The sequence below is a fragment of the Chiloscyllium plagiosum genome, unplaced genomic scaffold (genome assembly GCF_037043375.1).
Source record: "Chiloscyllium plagiosum isolate Xiang-an unplaced genomic scaffold, Cpla_swu_hap1 HiC_scaffold_2, whole genome shotgun sequence".
Taxonomy (NCBI): Eukaryota; Metazoa; Chordata; class Chondrichthyes; order Orectolobiformes; family Hemiscylliidae; genus Chiloscyllium; species Chiloscyllium plagiosum.
The window spans coordinates 121154977-121172851 of record NW_028270140.1 but is presented as its reverse complement, the minus strand read 5'-3'; the positions used below and the strand labels follow the sequence as shown (position 1 = coordinate 121172851).

General features: G+C 41.5%; 1 protein-coding gene and 1 pseudogene across 1 annotated transcript in view; both read right to left on the bottom strand.

Moving 5' to 3' along the window:
* iqgap2 (IQ motif containing GTPase activating protein 2) overlaps nt 1-17875 on the bottom strand; it is a 360882-nt gene that overhangs the window by 183406 nt on the left and 159601 nt on the right. Inside the window, exon 4 of the mRNA XM_088000344.1 lies at nt 14919-14996. Coding sequence (XP_087856470.1) covers nt 14919-14996 — 78 coding nt within the window. The remainder of the gene's footprint in view (nt 1-14918; nt 14997-17875) is intronic.
* LOC148151980 (uncharacterized) lies at nt 12005-14199 on the bottom strand (annotated as a pseudogene).

The window sequence follows — 17875 nt, the reverse complement described above, 5'->3', positions numbered from 1 at the left end:
GGCAGTATCAGGAGGTGGAGAAGTCAACATTTTGGGTGTAACCCTTCTTCAGGACGTTGACTTCTCTGCCTCATGATGCTGCCTGGCTTGTTGTGTTCTTCCAGCCTCCTGCCGGTCTACTTTGGATTCCAGCATCTGCACTTTTTTTTGTCTCAAGTCTTTTACTCTCGTCTGCCTTTTGTCATCTCCTCCCTCCCCACAACGGTTCCTTTAATACGGATAGATCGGAAATATTTTAATTGGCCTTAAATACACGTGCAAAGCGATGCTTTTTTTTGGCAAAGGCACATTAAAACTAAATAAGCTGTTCAGCCAGAAAAAAAAAATTGTCCAAGATCACTATCAAAGACTACCAAAGTCACAAATATGATTGAGTCATCTATCAATCAGTCAGGGAAGCAGACAGTTAAGCACCACAGGTGGCTAAATGACCATGCGATGTAATGCTAAAAATCACAGAGACCAGGAGTCAAGTGTGATCACTGTGGTCTGGTCTGAGTTAGTTGATTGTAAATAGGGCAGTGGTACAGATTCCACAGGTTGAAGACCGAAAAAAACCCTGCAAATTTTAAAACCCGAAATGAAAACAGATGGGCGACATTTTTCTCATACTTTCTGTCAACATCTAAGATGATGTTAACATTGCTGTGAAGATCCTTTTGTTAGGATCCAACATAAACTATCCTCAACATCCTTTAGAGCAAATTAAACAGGGAAACATAAGTATTTGATACCAATATAATCTAGTCAGCTGTAGGATGTTAATCAAATCACAACAAGATGTTGGATAAATTAAACGCCTAGTTCTTTCCTCTGCACATTTAAACTGAATTCTGTCACTTGTCCTAAAGGATATATACATTTTCAGCAAGGCAATGCATTTTAGGAAATTTCACTTGCACAAAATGACATAATCACATTGAAGCAGCAGGAAGTATTTGTCTGAATGTGGGATTTGGGTTCCATTGTTGGGGCAGTAAAAAGTGATTCATAACACACTGGATTAGAAAGAACAATCATGGAACCAGTGTACACAGACAGAAAAAAAGTGCTCCAAAACCAAATGAGGGACAAAGGAAACAGTCTCACAGCAATGGTAGACAAATCATAAACTATTTGTAGCACAATTACTTCATTTTGTAGGCTGTAGATAAATTGTAAACAGTAACTTTTAGCAACAATGGGAAAAAATCGATCAGAGGGATTTGACAAGTTTCTTTGAACTCCTAGTACATATGTCTGGTCTATTAAGAACACAGGTGGAAGAATGCATTCAAAACAAAGTCAACAGGATATTCCTCAATAACATGACAGGAAAGCAGGGCACAACTGTGACTGAAGCACAACTCTGTTCCATTAGCATGGTGCAATTTTAGTATACTTGTAAGAGCTTTTCTCATTTTGAATTGGTCTCTCTTTACTTCTAATGGACAATGACAAAGAGTAGGCCATTCAGTCCCTTGAACCTGCTCTGCTATTTACTTACATCATGGCGGATCGGACTGTAACTTGAAAACAACATTCATACCTGTCCCTGATAACATTTCACCCTCTAGTTTACCAAGAATCGGTCTACCTTGGCCTTAAAAAATACCATTCAAACACTCTGTTCACATCACCTTTTCAGGAAGAGTTCTAAAGCACACATGAATGTCAAAAATAATTTGCCTTATCTGTTTTAATTGGGTGACCTCTACTTTTAATGCAGTGATTAATTTAAAAGTTTCTAAAGTAAACCTTCTTTTCCCATGTACCCTGTGAATACCCTCAAGATTTATATATTTCAGTCAAATTCCCTCTTACTCTTGGACAGGCTAAGCCTGGATCTACTGATGGAGAAAGTGAGGACTGCAGATGCTGGAGATCAGAGTTGAGGGTATGCTGTTGGAAAAGCACAGCAGGTCAGGCAGCATCCGAGGAGCAGGAGAATTGATGTTCCGGGCCCAGCCCTTCATCAGCTCTTGCCCGAAACATCGATTCTCCTGCTCCTCAGATGCTGCCTGACCTGCTGTGCTTTTCCAGCACCATACTCTGAATTCTGATCTCCAGCATCTGTAGTCCTCACTTTCTCCATCAGTAGATCTAAGCCTGGTCTGTCCAACCTTTTCTCACAGGAAACCAACCAATTTCAGGTGTTTTACGAGTAAATCTCTTTTGAACTGTTTCCATAGTACTTACATCCTTAAAAACAATGACAGGCACAGCATTCCAGATGTGGTCTCAAGAGTGTCCTGTAGAACAGAAGCATAACCTACCTAACTGTTGCATTAATTAGCCTTGCATTAAATTACTGTCTTAACCTGTATACTAACCTTTTGGTGACTGATGCAATACCACACCTAGATCCTCCTGCAAGCTCTCAATTTAGATAATGCTTCTTCCTGCCAAAATGGAAAATTTCACATTCTCCCCACATTATATTTCATTTGCTCACTCGCTTGACCCATTGCCATCTATTTGTTACCTCCTTGTACCTCTTCACTACTTCCTTCCCAACCCACTTGGTGACACCAGCAAATTTGGCAAAGATACATTCAGCCTCTTCATCCCAGTCATTTATGGAATGGTCTTTCCATAATGTAACTGCATTATTACAGCCATGTATATCTCTGCATACTATATTCTAAAGCTAGATAATATGTTATAAGGTAGCAGTGTTACAAAGAAGCCCAAGCTAGAAGACAATTCTTGACTCATCAGCTTCTGAACCAGTTTATCTTGAACCCAAACTATCGTGTTGGCATAAAACCACACAACATAAGATGTCACTTTTTGTATCTTCCTAATGTCATCATTAAATTTGACAAACATGCCTTCTGTCCCTCTACCCAGCTTGTTGATATAGATAGTCAACAATTGCGATCTAAGCACGGATCTCTGTGATACGCTAATTGTTACAACCTGAAAAGCACTCCATTTTATGCTCTTTCTCGGTTTCCTGTTAGTCTTCATGTTGATATGTCAACTGCTTACCAGGAGCTCCCAAAGTGGAGCTTAATTTTAGGGTCATGAGCTCAGGTTGCAATAGCCAACTGACCTACTCCTACTCTCATTGGACCTTTCCTAGTCACATTGCCTGCATCACCATTGTAGCTGCAGGGTCAACTTGAAGCCTCAAAATGGGATCACAGTTGATACAAGTTTGGATGCATTGCTATACAGCATAAATCCACAGTATGTGTTATTTCCTCAAAGAATTCCAACAGATTGGTTAAGCATGGCTTCCCATTCCAAAAACCATGTTACGTCTACCTTGAACTTGTCCAAACATTTTGCTGTAACATCTTTAATAACAGCTGTGTATATTCTCTAAGTCTCTTTAGATGTCTGCCACTGCATCGCTATCGATCAATGCTTCACATTAATTTGCCAGATGAAGACCGTCAATAGCACAGTATCACTCCTTCATGTAGTGGTGCTTGTACCCCATGAATGGGAACTCACTTCTCCCACAACAATCTTTGAGCAATGCATTCACCTCTCTAATTTGATTTGCTCTTAGCCAAATTTGCACATGGCTCATGTCACTTTTCAGTGATAATGACCATCGAGGTTATGCATCTTAATTTGATGCCGAGCTTCTCAAACTGACTATGCAGAACATTCTTCTTTGCCCTCATTATGTTGTTACTATCTACATGGACTACATTGGCTGGTTTCTCCTCCTCTCCCTACAAGTTTTGCCTCGCCTTGAGGAAATATCCTAAAGGAGAAAAGTGAGGACTGCAGATGCTGGAGGCCGACTACAAACCAACCGACTCCCACAGCTACCTAGATTACACCTCCTCCCACCCTGCCCCCTGTAAAAACGCCATCCCATATTCCCAATTCCTTCGCCTCCGTCGCATCTGCTCCCAGGAGGACCAATTCCACTACTGAACAACTCAAATGGCCTCCTTCTTCAAAGACCGCAATTTCCCCTTCGACCTTGTCAACTAGCTCTCCACTGCATCTCCTCCACTTCCCGCACCTCTGACCTTGAACCACGCCCCTCCAATCGCCACCAGGACAGAACCCCACTGGTCCTCACCTTCCACCCCACCAACCTCCAGATACATCGTATCATCCACCGTCATTTCCGTCACCTCCAAACGGACCCCACCACCAGGGATATATTTCCCTCCCCACCCCTATCAGCGTTCCAGAGAGACCACTCCCTCCGGGACTCCCTCGTCAGGTCCACACCCCCCACCAACCCAACTTCAAATCCCGGCACTTTCCCCTGCAACTGCAAGCGCAAAACTTGCGCCCACACCTCCCCGCAAGGCCCCAATGGATCCTTCCATGTCCATTGCAAATTCACCTGCACCTCCACACACATCATTTACTGTATCCGTTGCACCTGATGTGGTCTCCTCTACATTGGGGAGACAGGCCGCCTACTTGCAGAACGTTTCATGGAACACCTCTGGGACACCTGCACCAACCAACCCAACTGCCCCATGGCTGAACACTAACTCCCCCTCCCACTCTGCCAAGGACATGCAGGTCCTTGGCCTCCTCCATCACCAGACCCTGACCACACGATGCCTGGAGGAAGAGCGCCTCATCTTCCACCTAGGAACCCTCCAACCACACAGGATGAATGTAGATTTCTTCAGCTTCCTCATTTCCCCTCCCCCCACCTTATCTCAGTCCCAACCGCCGGATTCAGCACCACCCTCTTGACCTGCAATCTTCTTCCCGACCTCTCTGCCCCCACCCCCTCTCCAGCCTATCACCCTCACCCTCACCTCCTTCTACCTATCGCATTCCCAGCGCCCCTCCCCTCTACCCTTTATCTCAGCCCGCTTGGCACACCAGCCTCATTCCTGAAGAAGGGCTTATGCCCGAAACGTTGATTCTCCTGCTCCTCGGATGCTGCCTAGCCTGCTGTGAAATAGCCTAAACTTTGGTACAGGGAAGGCAACACGGCTGCCTGGACCTGTGCTCTTTGCTGCACAGAGGAGTGTCAATTTCTCTGATTATACTGTCCCCCAGTACCATTCTGCTTCTGTTTGCTTACTGCACTTGCCTGGCTTTGTTCATCAGGAGCTAATGGTCAGTTAGTTCATCAGCCCTGCAGACCTCACTTTCTGGTCATGGAACTGCCCAGAGGAGGAAACAATCTCTCAGCACCTATCCTGTCAAACATCTTATTAATTTTATAGATTTCAATAAGGTCTTCTCTCATTCTTCCTAATTCTGATGAGTACAAGCCTACCTTACTCAAGATGTGCATCCTGAACATTTACCAGGATGTTGCCAGGGTTGGAGGATTTGACCTATAGGGAGAGGCTGAACAGGCTGGGGTTGTTTTCCCTGGAGCGTCGGAGGCTGAAGGGTGACCTTATAGAGGTTTACAAAATTATGAGGGGCATGGATAGGATAAATAGTCTTTCCCCTGGGGTCGGGAAGCCCAGAACGAGGGGGCATAGTTTTAAGGTGAGAGGGGAAAGATATAAAAGAGACCTAAGGGGCAACTTTTTCACACAGAGAGTGGTACGTGTAAGGAATGAGCTGCCAGTGGAAATGGTGGAGGCTGGTACAATTGCAACATTTAAAAGGCATTTGGATGGGTATATGAATAGGAAGGGTTTGGAGGGATATGGGCTGGGTGCTGGCAGGTGGGACTAGATCGGGTTGGGATAACTGGTCGGCATAGATGGGTTGGACCAAAGGGTCTGTTTCCATGCTGTATATTTCTATGACTCTATCTGGGATCAACCTCATGAACTTTCTTTGGACTGCCTCCAATTCCAGTAATTTTTTTCTTGGATAAGATGACCAAAATTGTTCACATTATTCCAGTTGTAGTCGGAGTAGTTTTAGCAAGGCTTTACTATTTTTATACTCCATTCCCTTTGACAAAAAAAGGGCTGTACTCCTTTTGCCATCCCCATTACACATGGAACTTGGATGCTAGCTTGATGGATTTTGTGATTTCTGCAACATATCAGGGAGGCTTTGTCCCTCCCTGATATGTTGCAGTGTTTCTGGTTCAGTCATAAATTCTGAGCCAAAGCCTTTCAAACTTCACTTCCTGCAGTGATGGGAGCAAATTGGTGTCTGCCTTGGATCAGCAGGTACAGCCCGGTGGTACCTAGCTCCTGCATTGACCTCACACCAACAAGGCCTCTCATAACCCTGGGCTGTCAATATCCATGATCTTTCTTTCTCTCCAAGCCCCTCCAGGACAGGAGCTGATTATGTGACCACCTTGGAACACTTCAGTTGGCCAAAACAGAATTATTTTCAGAAGCAAGAATACAGAATAATCCCACCTTGGATACAATTACTACACATCATCAGAGCTTTTAATCTGGAAATTATTCTATTAGTGATAAATGCAGGGCATTTCCTTAACAAATGATATGCAAAAGCCTGAAGCCTGCATTATCAACCTTCACATTTATGTTTCTGTCTCTCAGGCCTTAAGGTAAAGTGATCGGTTATACAAAACCGTCAAGAGCACACATTAACAGTTTATTGCTTCCTCTGACTGTCTCAGTTCCTGATTGAATGACCCACAGTAAGTACTGCTTAATAAATTCAAACAATGGCTTAAACCATTCCTGGTTTAATTAATGCAGTATGGAAGCTGAAATCAACATAGTCGCAGTCTCAGCTGTAATGTACACACAGCTCAAATTATGGCCAAACACAAAGTTAGCTCTATCCCTTTTGACCTGTGTACAGTAATAATAATCCAAGAAACATAGGGCTAGATTACATGCCAAGTACAGGCTCCATCGTCCCAGGGCAGATTTCTTGAGTGAGCCTTCAGTTAAGCAGCCCACCTTCTTTAATAGTTTGGTTAATAGCTCTTTGATTACTAAGAAGTGGAAGTTTCAGCAGTCTCTGACCTCAGAATTGCATTCTAGCCAATCAGAATCCAGTAGCCTTGCGTGCCTTATGGACACTAGTAGACAGTCAGTATTGCAGTTGGGCTCAGAGGTAGCTTAATGGACTTGGATACTCAGATACAAGTGGGATTTCACTGTCAGGCCCTAGTGAAGTCGGTGGTAGCAGTGAAGGAGATAGGCAGAGGGGGAATATGGGGAGGCAAAATTGTGGAGAGAGGTCTTCAATTGGCATCAGAGAGGCAGAGGGATGAAGGCATTGCCCACTTAAGGGCTCCAATTGGGCTACAGATGGGCAACACTTGCAAAATTGTGGTGTGCTTGATTGGAAGGGCTAATGGACAGCACTCCAATTTATACATTTGAACATCCCACTACTGGCAGCTAACCGGTGAAAAGGGAAAACATTTCATAATACTGCCTTACCAAAATTATCAGTTAACAATGTTCCTTAAGCAGAGTTGTAAAAGTATAACTTTATCAAATAGTCAATCAACAGAGCTTAAAAATTTAAAATGAATGCAGCATCAACTATGCTATCCATGTCAAGTTCATTCTGTGTGTATTGCGTAGGCCAACATTGATAAACAAGAACAGAAGATACAGAAATGCAATCAAAAGTGTACATAAAAGTACATATGTATAATTTTCCAATAGAAACTTAAAGAACTATGAATATTGTGCTAACAATCAATAAATGCTGAGCTCTGCTTCACCATAAACAAAATTAACTGAAGTGATTGAAAAAAGGGTTGAGTGTGCTGGAAGTTAAGTGGAAACAGCCAGCTCATATGCAACAAAAATCTTCCAACATTTTCTACTGAAGTATGAACTCATCACTTTCCTTTGCCAGATTTCTCACCAAGTGGCAGAATTATTTTCCATTGACAATGCCTTTCCCTGCTAAAAGTTAACCTTTTCCCCAAGCCCATTACAATCCCTTAAATACACTTTCTAAAATTGTATGTCACACTTGATCTATATACAAAAATCATATGATAGATTTTACCAAACTTGAATTTCAAAAATTAAAGTTATTATAGGTTTTGTTTTAAGAAGTTTAAATAACTTAAAGTTTTGGCGAACAAGAGAGGAGGAAGAAGGAGTGATGTATGAACAGTTGAAGCAATCCTCTCTCACCAAAATGCTAATCAAAATTTTTTTTAAACCCGACAGCTAACAGTTTGATCTGACAACTAACAGTTTCAGGGGTAACTAATGGTGATCGATTACCTCAGGGTCTCCAATCAGAAGGATAGATCTACAGTCACTGGTGGTGACGTTGGTATGACAATGATGATGTGAAGGTGCTGGTGTTGGACTGGGCTGGACAAAGTTAAAAATGACAACACCAGGTTATAGTCTAACAGGTTTATTTGGAAGCACAAGCTTTCAGAGCGCTGCTCCTTCGTCAGCTAGCTAGCTCCAAAAACTTGTACTTCTAAATAAACCTGTTGACTATAACCTGGTGGCGTGTGATATTACAGAGAGAAAAAGCTTCATTTATGGTCATAGATATTAATCCCTGAAATAAAGTGCTGTTGTTTTGTAGCAGAGTACTGTAGTTTGAAGAGTATTCAATTCTCAATCCTCCTCCTAACTTGACCACCTGTCCCCTCCCAAGAAAAACTAATATCCCCTTTTAAGACTAATAATGACTTTTATTCAGGGCACTGAGTTTCACTGAAACATTGTGAATAGAGTACAACTGGCAATTACAGCATTTGATTCAATCTTTGAAGAGGAAGCTCTTCACAGGATCATTGCTGAGAAAGTCCACTTTGGTAGCATTGTGATATACTTTGTTGGATCCCCACACCAGGGAACATTCTTTTCTTTAATTAAAGAAAGAAAAGCTCATCTGACAAAAGTTCTTTTGTAGATCATGAGACATTCCTGAGAAGTGACAGCTTTTATACATTTATATATTAAAGTCTTTCTTTGTAAATAAGTGAGGATCAAATGACAGATATAATAATGGCCTTCCTAACATTGCTGAGAAATGTTTAAAAAGATGACATCCAGAATACATCTCTTTTCAGAAACTAACTTTTTGTCCTGTTCTGGTCAAATGCCGATAGTCAGACCATGTTGACAATGCAAGTTTAAGATAATTTTTTTTATTTGTCTAGAAGGTCTGAAAACTTTCACTTTACATTCTTCAAAGTTTATAATTGATCTATCCGGAAGAGGCAAAACTAAATAATCTGTAAAAGAGAACAAAACTGCAGTTGCTGCAAATCAGAAGCAAACAAAAACAGAAATTTCTGAAGAAACTCGGCATGTCTGGCCGTATCCATGAAAACAGAATTAACAGAGTTAAAAGTTTCATGCCCAGAAGAGTCTTTGGACTCAAAATGTTATGAAATAACAATGTTTTTAATTGATTTTGATCAATATTTATCATAGCTTTGTACATTTAAACAAAATATATCTTGCCTATTTATAACATATGCTTCAAGAATCATACCTCCCTTTAGAATCAAAATAATAACATTTTTAATTTAAAAACATTGAAGGCCAGTTATTGATTTGAAGCCTGAGGTTTACAAACCATTGCCATCTGCTTTATTAGCAATTAAGTTGATCTGGATTAGTCCATTTCTACGTAACCAGTCATGAAGAATGGCCAGAAACCTGGGAGGCAAGTTCACAACCATGACTTCAGCTTATAATCAATGACATTGGATGTCTGATATTTTGAATCAAAACTAAGGTTTGGTACGTTAACTACTGACAAGTTATAAGAAAGGGATAAGGGGAAAAGGAAAGGAACTGGGCAGTTTAGTCAATGTTGACAATATAACAACCGAAGTGAAGAGATGCTAAGAAAATTGGATGAAACCAACAAAGAGATAATGGACAGTCTGAAAGCATTAAAGAACAAAAAGTCTCAGATCTGGCTGCATTGCATGTAGAATATTTAAATAAATGATTGAAATTGTATGTATTCTAGTAGGCATTGCTATATGGGAGGGAGTTGAGGCAGTTTATCACAATGATGATCACAGCATCAAGGCTAAGGCAAAGTTGTTGGGGCAATTAGCTGCATTCCCGTTTTTGTATGATATTAGAGGACCCTGGGATACTGGAATTATACATGCATTTTCCTTTGCCCATTAAGCAAAGTTTCAAAGCTTGACTTCCATTGCAGGGAAAGTATGGGATAGCATTTTGCATAAGCAAGAGAAGAATTAATTGAAGAAACATGGCATGAAAACTTTTATGGGTATGAAGGTTACTTCCAAGAAATCTTGTGGCAATATATGTGGGTAGACAAGAGTATGGAAAAGTTAAACATTAACCATTTGAGCATTTCATGCATAGACAATTTAGTATGATGGGTCCAGACATTTAGTTCTACTTTAGTAGAAGGAAAAGTGAAGATTTAAGTTGTCAAATTGCACGGCAATATGCCTTACCTTCAAGCTATGGAGCTGCAGTATTTCTCTGAGGACTCCAACTGAGATACTGTGTGAAGCTGGTCAGATGGCAACCTGGGACTAGTGGAGTGCTGAGGAATCAGTGCTGGGCCCATGATTACTTATAATATACATGAATGACTTGAATGTGGAAAGTGAATCTACAACAGCCAAGTTTGCAGATGACACAAAAACAGGTGGGAATTCCAATAGTGTGAATGACTGTCTGCAGGGGATTATAATTAGGTTAAGCAAGTGGGTAAAAATGTTTGTCAATGTGGAATATAATATGGGAAAATGGGAGACGATGTTCATCGACAGGCAGAATAGAGAAATGGAAGATTTTTCAATTAGAGGAAGACTGCAGAAAGAGCTAGCACCCAGGCTCAGCAAGTAAAAGGGAAGGCAATGGAACACTGGCCTTTATTTCAAGGAGAATGCAGAATAAACATTGGGAGGCTTTACTGAAAACGTGAAAGGCACGAGTCAGATCAGAGCTGGAATATTGTGAATAATTTGGGACCCTTTTTCTGAAGAGAAGATATAACGGCAATGGAGGCAGTCCAGAGAAGGTTCACTAGGCTGATACTACATATGAAGAGATTGTTTTATGAGGAGAGGTTGAGCAAGACCTGCCCCATTGCATTTTAGAAGAATAAGATGCAAGAGAGATTTAATTCAGATAAATGAGAAATGTTACAATTTGGTAAGACAAATCAGGGCAAGAATTACAGAGTTAATGGTAGGGCTCTGGGGAATGTTGTCAAACAGAGTGACCTCAGCGTGCAAATACATAGTTCCTTGAAAATAGCGTCACAGGGAGAGAGGGTGATTAAGGTGGCTTTTGGTGAAGTTGCCTTCATTGGTCAGAGCACTGAGCATAGGGGTTGAGATAATACTGCTGTACGACACTGCTGAGGCCATGTTTGGAGTACTGCGAACAATTCTGCTCACTCTGCTATAGGAAGGACCTTATTAAACTGGAAAGGGTGCAAAAACGATTCACAATGATGTTACAGAGACTGGAAGGTTTGAGGATGTAGGTTTGCTTGCTAAGCTAGAAGGTTCGTTTTCAGACGTTTCATCACCATATTAGGTAACATCAGTGAGCCTCTGGATGAAGCACTGGTGCTATGACCTGCTTTTTATTTATGTTTAGGTTTCCTTGGGTTGTTGATGTCGTTTCCTGTTCTTTTTCTCAGGGGGGTGGTAAATGGGATACAAGTCAATGTGTTTGTTGATAGAGTTCCAGTTGGAATGCCATGCTTCTAGGAATTCTCGCGTATGTCTGTTTGGCTTATCCTAGGATGGGTATATTGTCCCAGTAGAAGTGGTGTCCTTCTTCATCTGTATGTAAAGATACTAGTGAGAATGGGTCATATCTTTTTGTGGTGAGTTGATGTTGATGTATCCTGGTGGCTAGTTTTCTGCCTGTTTGTCCAATATAGTGTTTGTTACAGTCCTTATATGGTATTTTGTAAATGACATTTGTTCTGCTTGTTGTCTGTATAGAGTTTTTCAAGTTCATTAGCTGCTGTTTTAGTGTGGTGGTGGGTTTGTGGGCAACCATGATGCCAAGAGGTCTGAGTATTCTGGCAGTCATTTCAGAGATGGCTGAAGAGGGAGAGTGGCTAGGGTTTCTGGACATGTTTTGTCACTGAGAAATCGGCAGACGTGTTCATCGGGTACCCGTTCTTTTTGAATACGCTGTATAAGTGATTTACTTCTGCTCTTTGTAGCTCATCTGTGCTGCAGTGCATCGTAGCTCATTGAAATAATGTTCTGATGCAGCTTGGTTTGTGGGTTTTGGGATGATTGCTTCTGTCGTTCAGTATCTGGTCAGTGTGTGTTGTTTTCTTGTATACCCTGATTTGAAGTCCCTCATTGGCTGTTCACTCTATTGTGACATCTAGGAATGGTAGTTTGTTGTTGTTTTCCTCCTCTTTAGGTGAATTTTATGCCAGTAAGGGTATTATTGATGGTCTTGAAGGTTTCCTCTGATTTATTTTGTTTAGTGATGACAAAGGTGTCATCCACACAGTGGACCTAAAGTTTGGGTTGGACGGTTAGCAAAGCGGTTTGTTTGAGTCTCTGCATTACTGCCTCTGCTAAGAACCCTGATATCGGAGACCCAATGGGTGTTCTGTTGGTTTGTCTGTAGATTTTGTTGTTGAAGGTGAAGTGGGTGGTAAGGCATAGGTCCACTAGGTTGACGATGTTGTCCTTGCTGATGAAGTTAGTGGTGTTTGGTGTATGTGTCTTTGGGTCTTCTAATAGTGCAGTCAGTGTTTCCTTGGCCAGGTTGATGTTGACGGATGTGAACAGGGCTGTTATGTTAAAGACGACCATTATTCCATCCTCTTCTATATTAGGGTCTTTGATGGTCTTTAGGAATTCTTGGGTGGAGCGGATGGAGTGGTGAGAGTCTTCTACTGAGTGTTTTAGTCTTTAGTGTTGCTCCTTGGCCAATCTGTAAGTTGGTGTTTCCAGGTAGCGAGACTATGGGTCTGAGGGGGGGGGGGGCTCCTGGTTTGTGAAATTTGGGTAATTTGTAGAAGCGTGGTGTGTTGGATTCGTCTGGTTTTGTTTTTAGGAAGTCGGTCTTATTTATTTCTCCAAATTTCTGAAGTTATTTTGAGTAGGGCTGTGATTCGGTTCTCTAGTTGTGGGGTCGGGTCTCTTGCCACTTGTTGCTAAGTGTTGTTGTCTGCAAGTAGTGCGTTCACTTTCTCAATGTAGTCTCTGATTTAAAATGAATGTCAAGCATCCTTTGTCTGCTGATAGGATAACAATGTTTTTATCTAGTGCTTTCCTTCCTAGTGTATTAAGTGTTTCTTTCCTTTTCCCCGATTAATGTTGGTGCAATTGTCTGTCCGATGGTTTGCTGAGTTTCTTCTGTGAGTTGGTGGTCTTTCAGTCTTGTTTCTAATGCTGCTAAGAAATCTTTCTTGTCCGCATCCTGGAAGTTGTAATTTAATGTTGGAGTTTTAAGGAGAGGCTGGATAGGCTAGGACATTTTTTTCTTTGGAGCATCAGAGGCTGAAAGGTGACTTTATAAAATCATGAGGAGCATGGACAGGGTAAATTGCCAAGGGCCTTTGCCCAAGGTAGGGGAGCTCAAAACTAGAGTGCATAGGTTTATGGTGAGAGGGGAAAGATTTAAAAAGGGACCCAAGGAGTGTTGCATATATGGAACAAGCAGCAATAATATTTAAAAGGCATGTGGACAGGTACATTAATAAGAGGGATTATGGGCCAAACAAATGGGGCAAATTCAGTTTAGGAAACCTGGCTGGCATGGGCAAATTGGGCTGAAGGGTCTGTTTCTGTGCTCTGTGACCTGACTAAGTCATGTAAAGTTCTTAAAGCATTTGACTGGGCTCCTTTTTGGGAGCACCTGGGACCAGATGGCATAATCAGAGATTAAGGGATTGCACACGAGAGAACAAACTAAAGGAAGAGTTAAAGAAAGAAGGAAGAATTTCCTCTCTCAGATTTAGTGACTCTGTCGGCTCCTTTGCTACAGAAGGCTGTGAGACAGTCAAATTTTTAATCAGTAAAGGAATCAAGGATTATGGGGAAAGGTAGGAAAGTGGTGCGAGGGTTATCAGATCAGCCGTGGTCTCATTGAATGACAGAGCAAATTCGATAGACTGATTGGTCTGCTTCTACTCCTGCATCTCATAGCCCTGTGGACTGGGAACAAAGGCACCAATAGCATTTCTAACTGACACTTTACACAATCAGTTTCCATTGTCGATATGAATTATGCAGTTATAATGGGAAAAGCTGACAATAACAATGGAAACTAAGTAGCTTGGTTTCCTAGATTAGTCCGGCACCTTCTAATATACCGAGCCAACACAAATTTACTTCAGTTGTTAAAAGTATCATTTAATATAACTGCACCTTTTTTCCCCAGAGCTCCAGATCATGCTTGGTTTGAAGAAATGCCTCCTAATACCATGCTGAACACCCTAGCTCTAATTTTAAAAAGTTACTTCATACTGAACTTAGCCAGCAGAAGAAATAGGGAGAAAGTGAGGACTGCAGATGCTGGAGATCAGAGTCAAAATGTGTAGTGCTGGAAAAGCACAGCCAGTCAGGCAACATTCAAGGAGCAGGAGAATCGACATTTCGAGCATAAGCTCTTCATTCTGCCTGACCGGCTGTGCTTTTGCAGCACCACACGCCAGAGGAAAATAGCTTTGTTCCAAATACTCAGTTTATTCTTCTTCTTTTCAACATAAATGTATCAATCATGTACAAGGATTGGTGAAAAAAGTAACAATCTTTATTTTGAAGACTTTAAGCAGATAAGAGTTAGCTCAGAGGCAAAGTACGTTACGTCTAACCTCAACTCCCACTGCTTTCAGATGGAATCATCACATCCCATCATGGTGAGTCGTGACTTTAAGTATATTAAGAACTTTAAGATACACCTTCATGAAAAGGTTATGTCCCATTGTACCAAAAATATCCTCAAATTCTATCGCTATCAATACTTTGATTTGATCAACACTTCAATATTTAATAAAAGATGTGTGCTGAAAAGGATAAGAACAGAAGTTAATTGACATGTAAAGGATGTCTACACATGGGAAAAAAGTATATGAGAGAGTTCAAAATGAAGACTTGCACGAAGCCAAATTACCTTGGGTAATCCAACTGACTCCATTGCTCTGAGCCATTGCACTGTATTGTCTGTGTGTCGAAAATGTAGTCCAGAACGCTTTGATACAAAGAGGAAACAAAAAATTATTTTATTAATACAGTTATTATTTGAGCATTTGAACTCCAAATACATCCTCGGTAATTCTTTTCATGTTTAATAATATTCATGAATGTATGTACTTTATGAGCCCTGAGTCCAGCATGCTTCAAAGGCTTCAGCTTTCCTGTATCAGCCTTCAGAAAGAATCGAATGCACTAAAGTTCCCATTTTCACTATTTCAGCAAAATAACTTGCCATGTGCAATCATGTGATCATCATCATCATCAAACATTATCAGAACAACATTACACTGGAAATATATTAAACAACAAAGAACAGGTCAGTTCAAGCAGAAAAAGCAATATGTAGCTCATTGTGCATCAGGAATGAAATCATTTGCAATGCCTCTTCTAAATTGTGAAAAAGTAATATTTTTGTATGGTGGCTATGTGAGCTCCCTGGCCTGAATTAATTCAATTAAAAATCTTTAAGATGATTTACCAATTTGAAACAAAAGCAGGTTAGAAAATGCCTTCAAAATAAAAAGGAGCAAATTTACACAAATGCTGGGAGAAACTGAAGACCTGGATTTACTGGTGGTTAAATGCAATCAACAAGACAAAATGTGCATGACGAAATGTGCGAACTTAATGTATGGTCTTGTGACTATAATAAGTTTTACTTGATCAGCTATGATTCTTTGTGAACATTATCTGCCTACTTTTATTACATTTTTTTTCACTATTATTCAAAATCCTATGGCACTGTTTAATGAGAATGCAAAGCCTTGCTGTTTCACAACAGTAGTATTTGGTCTTATACAAAACAATAGACAACACCTTAACCAAAGCCATTGATCTAGAATGACTAGAATTTGCGAATATCAACCATTTATTCTGCTACTCAGTGGCCTTGATTCCCTACTTTTAGATGTACATTCATTTTCTCCCCTCAGGATGCACAGCAAGATATAGGCAACATTTGCCCAGCTTGGCTAGTAAATGAGAAGAGTTGAGTGGTTTCAGCAGTGAGCTGTGCCAAGACCCAGATAGCATTGGATGGCTGTTGGTGGGTGTAATGCTTCTGGGATTTTTATGGCACTACAGTAGGGTTTCCCATAATTTTAACAGTATGGGAGTCATGGAATTTGTGTGCAAGGTCGTTGTGCTTGGTAATAGTTTTGAAAGGAAACTTGATATTTCACAGTCCTGAAACAGAAGGAGAAAAGTCTAGCATATATAACAAATGTCACAATGCATATAAACCAATATGTGGTTAGTTCAAACATATACTTGCTGCATTTTCAATACTTTGATGCAATAGATTTTTCAATTTCAAAGTCCTAAGTGCTTGGCTCAATTAATTTGTTTTGTATCATTGCTGCTAGGGAATGTGGATATCCTGTTGCTAACATTTATAAAACCTGCAAAGAGTCATCACAAATGAAAGTGCTCAAAAGTATGCGATTAATGTTCCTTGCAAACTTTTAAATTAGATCTCATGTTTTGCACTTTTTCTTCCACTCACGTGCAAGGGGACAGCTAACACAATACGAACTATAACTCAAAACAGATCTTTAATGAAGCCTGAAACAAAAAAAAAACAATGCAACACTGTCGACAGACAGCATCCAATCAAGGTATGTACAGGAAAACATCAGTAAAACTCAAAACATTAATTAAATTCACATACAAAATCATTTAGACAACAAAGAAATTGGAGATGATTGAAGATGGGCCAGAATTCTATATTGTTGTATGCCAAGAACCTCTATCACTTGTAATAGTAAATAAGTAATATTCTTTACAAAGTTCCACTTGCTACGCTACTGTTTGAGGGGAGATGCAAATTTTGCTTCAGCGAGCCATTGCACTCTGATTTAAACAGTCTCTTCAAGTGGTGCCTTGGTAGAGCTGAAAATGTGTTGCTGGAAAAGCGCAGCAGGTCAGGCAGCATCCAAGGAGCAGGAGAATCGACGTTTCGGGCATGAGCCCTTCTTCAGGAATGAGGAAAGTGTGTCCAGCAGGCTAAGATAAAAGGTAGGGAGGAGGGACTTGGGGGAGGGGCGTTGGAAATGCGATAGGTGGAGGGAGGTTAAGGTGAGGGTGATAGGCCGGAGTGGGGGTGGGGACGGAGAGGTCAGGAAAAAGACTGCAGGTTAGGAAGGTGGTGCTGAGTTCGAGGGTTGGGACTGAGTCAAGGTGGGGGGAGGGGGGGGGAGAGGGGGAGAGAGGGGGAAGATGAGGCGCTCTTCCTCCAGCCATCGTGTTGCTATGGTCTGGCGATGGAGGAGTCCAAGGACCTGCATGTCCTTGGTGGAGTGGGAAGGGGAGTTGAAGTGTTGAGCCACGGGGTGGTTGGGTTGGTTGGTCCGGGTGTCCCAGAGGTGTTTCTGAAACGTTCTGCAAGTAGGCGGCCTGTCTCCCCAATATAGAGGAGGCCACATCGGGTGCAGCGGATGCAGTAAATGATGTGTGTGGAGTTGGTGAATTTGTGGCGGATATGGAAGGATCCCTTTGGGCCTTGGAGGGAAGTAAGGGGGGAGGTGTGGGCGCAAGTTTTGCATTTCTTGCGGTTGCAGGGGAAGGTGCCGGGAGTGGAGGTTGGGTTGGTGGGGGGTGTGGATCTGACGAGGGAGTCACGGAGGGAGTGGTCTTTTCGGAACGCTGATAGGGGAGGGGAGGGAAGGGAAATATATCCCTGGTGGTGGGGTCCTTGGTAGAGGTTGGTAGAGGTTGAGCTAACACCTCAGACATGCTTAAAAATGCAGCTACTGTTTTTGGAACCAGACCATTAACTGTGATTAACAGCACTGTCGCCTTACTAAGCACTCAGTTTTATTTCACTTCGAGGTAGGTAAGGGTTGTTCAGTTCTGTCAGATTGGCTTTCTGGCCTC